Genomic DNA, 2,500 nt, shown 5'->3' on the forward strand with positions numbered 1-2,500 from the left:
GATTTCTTGTGATATATTTAATGTGTGGTGACTCGTTCTTCGATTCCATCAAATAGGTGGGTACTTGGGATTCGGTTTCTGGTCTCCACATCATGGAGGTGAGCAAGAAACGGGTCGTGAACATCACCGACTCACTCGTCAACCGCTCACTCATCGTCACAACTATTCTGGTGAGATATCCATGGTATTTTCTGAAACCTATATACTGTAACATAAAGCAAGAATGGTGTGTTTTCCATTTTTTTTTGGCGATTTCAATCAATCTTGCCATGTATATTTCGGGGTTCCCTGGGGATTGTCCTCTGTGGATCAGTTATACCAATACCCCTCGTGATCTTCCTGACAAAGTTCCATACTGTCACTGAAAGTCACAACGGCGTAATAGTCAGGTTCACTATGTTTTTTCGTTCAAAATCATGGTAGATTAGCAAACCTATACATTTTTGGAAACGTTATTACATGGAAAATCTGAAAATCAATGTTTACATTTGCCAATTCCGACCAATTCGATTCGACCAATTCGACCAATCGACCAATTCCATTCGACCAATTCGACCATTCGACCAATCGCTTCGATCGACCATTCGACCAATTCGATCGATTCGATTCGATTCATCGAATTCGATTTGATCGACCATTCGACCAATTCGATTTGCCAATCAATTTGACCGACCTTTGCTTGTGTGGAACGGACTGTGAAAACGATGCGGACTATATTGTCGGATACGACACACAGGACAGTGATGACGAACTCTAAATGGCATATTCTGTAATCGTGTATGTTTGATGCCATTGACTGCCTGTGTATATTTTGTCATTGACTGCCTGTGTAGATGTGAAGTTATACTGACTGCATGTGTATATATGATTTTGCTGACTGCCTGTGTATGTTTGGTGATATGAATTATTGTGACACATTTTGATGTTATTAACTGCCTGTACAAAATGATAACATGTATTTGATTATGCAACTTATCGCGAATATAAAGACAGTATTTTGCAATTCAAAACCTTTGATTCGTGTCTTACCATTCCCCATAGCACTAATTTGATACTTTCATTGGATTCCTTGTCCCTGAAAATATAGGTTTAGTATATTTTTAAAAGTTTTTAGGGTAATTAGAGGCAGAAATAGAACAAAATATGTATTTTACAGTGGCCATTTTGAAAATCCAAAATGGCCGCCATACAGGTATCTCTCCAAATGTAAACATTGATTTTTAGTTTCCTTATGCTATAACCTTTCCAAAAATGTATAGGTTTGCTAATCTACCATGATTTTGAACGAAATATAATTTATTGACATAGTGAACCTGACTATAATGTGTAGCTGTTTCAACTGTCTATGAGTGACAAGGAGCTTGATTAAACAACAACAGAACAACAACCTCGAATGGAGAACGTTTGAGCGTGGAAAGACTAAAGCCTCATCATTGAGGCAAGGAACAGCACTTTTGAATAGGATTTGTTTTAATGCGATGAATATCATGGGCCTGGTACATGCACTTTATTTAATCTTTAGGGAAATAGCTGTGAAGTATTCTTTAATATATCTAATGCTCATTCCTCTGTCCTGCTTTATCTCTATCTCAAGTATGTTATGCTGATGCATTTGCCTTTGATTATATTTAAGTATACATATACAAATTGACAAACATCTCACTGTTGCAGACAAGGCCTTAAAAACAACGTTTCGGCTGCTGCAATGAAACTGACTCGAATCTTTAAATTCGACTCAAAATCAAATATCCTAAATGAGACTCAAAACTCAGAGAATCTTACTCAAAACCAAAAAGCCCTGTAAATTCCTAAACTCCACATATAATAATTTAAAACCCATCTAAAACTTTCAAAGTCTAAACCTGACTCAAAACTCAAAAGCCGAACCAAAACCCAAATCAAAACGCAAAACCCAACTTGAATCCCAAAACCCGACTCGAATCGAAAAACCAAAACTTCACAAAAATGGCAAAACCCTAAAATTGATCCAAAACCTAAAAACGTGACTTGAATACCAAAAAACCTGACGAGAATCTTAAAAACTGATTAAGAACCCAAAACATGACTCAAATTCCAAAATCCTAAACCCATTCCAAAAACCAAAAACATGACCCAAATCACAAAAAGCAACTCAAATCCCAAAACCCAACTTGAATCCCAAAATTCAAAACCTGGCTCAAATGCCAACACCCTAAACCTTATCCAAAACCTAAAAACGCAACTCAAATCCCCAAAACCCGACCAGAATTTCAAAACATTTGTCAAAACCCAAAATCAGACTGTAACCCCTATATCCTAAATCTGAACCAAAACGTGACTCAAATCCCAAAACTCAATTCAAATCCCAAAATCCCGCATCTCAAAATTAAAAACCTATCTAAAACTTTAAAAGCTGAAAGCTGACTCAAAACTCAAAACCTGACACAAAACCCAAAGCCTGACTCAAATTCCAAAACACAATACCTGATCCAAAGCTTAAAAACGTGACTCAAAACCCAAA

At 36.8% G+C, this 2,500-nt stretch overlaps 1 protein-coding gene across 2 annotated transcripts in view; it reads left to right on the top strand.

Moving 5' to 3' along the window:
• LOC137415153 (glutamate receptor ionotropic, kainate 2-like) overlaps positions 1-2,500 on the top strand; it is a 442,078-nt gene that overhangs the window by 290,255 nt on the left and 149,323 nt on the right. For both annotated transcript variants that reach the window (XM_078778642.1, XM_078778643.1), the window contains exon 9: positions 57-170. In XM_078778642.1, coding sequence (XP_078634768.1) covers positions 57-170 — 114 coding nt within the window. The remainder of the gene's footprint in view (positions 1-56; positions 171-2,500) is intronic.

The sequence above is a fragment of the Myxine glutinosa genome, chromosome 5 (genome assembly GCF_964187855.1).
Source record: "Myxine glutinosa chromosome 5, kmMyxGlut1.1, whole genome shotgun sequence".
Lineage (NCBI taxonomy): Eukaryota > Metazoa > Chordata > Myxini > Myxiniformes > Myxinidae > Myxine > Myxine glutinosa.